Below are 3,339 nucleotides of genomic sequence, written 5' to 3'. Positions count from 1 at the left end.
AAGTAGCATGCACTCCTATATAAGGAGACACATGCTTTTGTACAGTTAATATCTTTTTGTTGAAGCCGCTAATCCCCATTAACCACTTCCACAAACCAACGAAAAGATTATGGGGAAACCTCAATTGAGATGGATTTGAAAAGTTATTCTAAATTTAAGTGTAGATTTTATTGGATCTTAATGAAATTCATTAAAATTTAGGTGTCATCAATTAAAATTTTAATGAAATCCTTTAAAATTTGGGTATCCTCAATAATTAGTAAATTTATAAAAGATTTCATTAATAGAAGAATTTTATAATACTTGGATAGGTTTCAAGCTTACAAATATATATAAGCAAATCTTTTGAAATTTCACCACATTTGATAAGATTCTTATGAAATTTGTAAGAATCTATTCAAATCCACAAAATTTATAATCCTTTAAAATTCATTAAAATCTTAGTTGAGAACACCTCGTAAATCTAACTCCATCCACCATCAAATCAAGTAGGATTCTGGAAAAACTATCAATAAATTTACATGACCTTCTATGCCATTTGATTATTTACAGTTCTATGCTGGTACCACTCCTTAAGGCCGAGGATGGGTCGAACCTCACTACTGTAACATCATAACTGTATATGACATTCAAATAAGATTACATTAGTAAAACCTCCATAGATATAACCAGAAATCTAAGCCAATCTTTGCTAACAATCCACAACCAAGTCAATAAACAAATAGAAAAGAAAAGAAAAACCAGCAGACAAGAACTCCTTGCTCACTTGTAGAACAGTAGACAAAAGCCAACAAGTTTAGAAACAATAGAAGCAAAGAAGCAATAATTCACGAAGGCTGTTAGAATGAAAGAATCATACTAAATTCTCCTCTCGAAAATTAGATCTCCAATTTATTTGCAGATATGAAGCCTTCTAGTCTAAGGCTATACAGAGATATGATTAATCGACCATACTTCTTATCATAGATAATTGAGTGCAATAATGTGGCAGAACTTTAGGCTTTTATATAGTTGGGAATCACGAGGGCAGTATTTTATCATGGTGTCGGATCCAAAGTTTTTATGGATTCCTTCCTTGTCACCAGGGTCTACCCAAAAGCAATATGTCTTAAAACGAGGAGGCCATAGTGAAACTCTTCTTTATTCCACTGTTTCGAACTTCATGAAGAACTCCTAGTCATCTATACGCATTCCCTCAGTTCACTTCACAGGTATCGTTCCCATTGTTTCATACTTAAGCAAGACCTCACCTCACCTTTCTCTTGAAAGCAATATGACATCAAGTACTACCACGAACCAACAAAGAGAGATCAATTAAGGCTCACAACCACCTAATCAAGTAGAATTCGGTTAGAAGTAGGTATCAAACTATCAATTAACATATCTGCTAATGTAACATCATAACTACAGGTGACATAGAGACAACATTATATTAGCAACCCACACAGAAGCAGATATTTGAATTCCATTAATCTGATTTACTGTTTACTCTCCACAACAAAGCACACAACTAGTAAATTATATAATTGCAATTAGACCATGACATCAGACAACATATATAATCATATAAAGAAAAGAGAGCCGAATTTACAAAAAGAAAAATCAATGAATCCAAGTATATTGAACCTGATCAATCTTGTATACGTAGGCATACGAGATTAAAACCAATTTATTATATTATGATAGATATCTAGAAATCAAAGCCACCCATGTCGCCGCCCATTGCATCGTCATAGCCATTATCATAGGCAGATGCATCGTTCATCATATCACCAACGAGCATCCCTCCAAGCAATCCAGCCCCCAACCCCATTGCTAGACCCGATCCCATCCCGGACTTCTTCTTAGGATTCTGCACCGGAGGATATCCACCGTACCCCTGCTGAGGCGGCGGAGGATAACCGTACCCAGGAGGCGGGTAACCACCTGGTGGTGGATAGCCATAACCTGGATGAGGAGGATATTGGGGATATTGCTGATATGCCATTCCAGGAGGAGGAGGAGCACCGTATCCCATTCCCTGCTGGGGTGGCATGCTTCCTCCGGCAACATGTGGTGGCGGCGCTGGATACGCAGTCATAGGCTCATCCACATGCTTTTTTGTCTCCACTTGTTGCGCGAATTTCTCCCCAAATTTATATGAAAACTTGATGCTGCCCTTGGGTTTTCCAGACGAGGTTCTAACCTGATATTCAATTACTTTTTCTTCACCGGGATTCGAATTGACATTCTGGAAAAGCTCGTGGATCGGAACAATGACCTCGCCAACCTCCTTGTCCCCTCCAATTGACCGATCTGCCATGATCTGGAAGTGAAGGGACAGGCCAGACTTCGTCAAATACGGCTCATCAACGACGAAATCCATTGGATAATTCCACTTTGGATGGGTACCGCAATCCTTGTCGACGAAAGTCTTCTTCTTCGACTTGGGGTAACCCACAATCGACACAACAACGTAAACATCCATCTTGGAGAAAAGATTGACATCCTTTATGCCCTCTGCCGATATAACTTTGATGTCTAATGGCCGATACTCCATCTTGTTCACAACAAGGGAGAATGAGATTGAATTATTGGGATTTGGGATTAATTTAAGAAAATGATTCGAGTTTTGAAATCTTATAATAGAGACATAGAAAAAGAGAGGATAAAACCGTGTAGAATTAGGTATTCTTCTGAATTGTAGCTGTACACTGAAGCCTACGGGTGGACCGATTAATATATAGAGGAATTAGATAAGGAAAAGCGCAGGAAGGAAGGGTGTAAGGCATGTTTGGGCTTTTGAAGTTAGTCAAACATACTTATAAGCAGCTTCAACTGCCAAAAATGTTTGAGCTTAAAAATAATAATAATAATAATAATAGTAATAATAATAAATCCCTTTTTTCTTAGAAAGTGATGGAAAATAAGCACACGGAGTAATTATTCAATGTACAATGATTGAACTTTTAACGAATTTTCAACTGAACATCGAAACTTTAATTTTCTCAAATCAACTTAATAAATTGTAATTTAGTTTCAATCTTTACGTGAACCAAATTAATGAAAAATACATAATTGAGAGTCGTATCACAATAAATCTTCTGCATAATCGTTACACGACATGATAAATTACCACATTTCCACGTCATAAAAGTATTAAATTATTATGATGGAAAATAAGCAAACTTGCTGGGGCTATATTTTGTGCAAGTGATTATTTTTTGCTTTGTCGAGGAAAATATTATTCATAAATATATAAAGAATATTAGATAATTTGTCATATTAATTTAACTTAAAAATAATTAGATTTTAAACATAAACATGCTTATCGGCACAATATATTTCATGACTTTAATG

At 35.9% G+C, this 3,339-nt stretch overlaps 1 protein-coding gene across 1 annotated transcript; it reads right to left on the bottom strand.

Moving 5' to 3' along the window:
* Positions 1 to 428: 428 nt before the first annotated feature.
* LOC111389386 (protein SRC2 homolog) lies at positions 429 to 2,703 on the bottom strand. The gene is made up of 2 exons (XM_023014312.1): positions 1,627 to 2,703; positions 429 to 616 (listed from the first exon to the last, which is right to left on the bottom strand). Exon 1 carries the CDS (start codon positions 2,537 to 2,539, stop codon positions 1,691 to 1,693), a length of 849 nt encoding a protein of 282 aa, XP_022870080.1. The 5' UTR covers positions 2,540 to 2,703; the 3' UTR covers positions 429 to 616; positions 1,627 to 1,690.
* Positions 2,704 to 3,339: the final 636 nt, after the last annotated feature.

Source organism: Olea europaea, chromosome 3 (genome assembly GCF_002742605.1).
Source record: "Olea europaea var. sylvestris chromosome 3, O_europaea_v1, whole genome shotgun sequence".
Classification (NCBI taxonomy): Eukaryota; Viridiplantae; Streptophyta; class Magnoliopsida; order Lamiales; family Oleaceae; genus Olea; species Olea europaea.
Note: the sequence above shows the minus strand (reverse complement) of the source record. Positions and strands in the feature narration are given on the sequence as shown.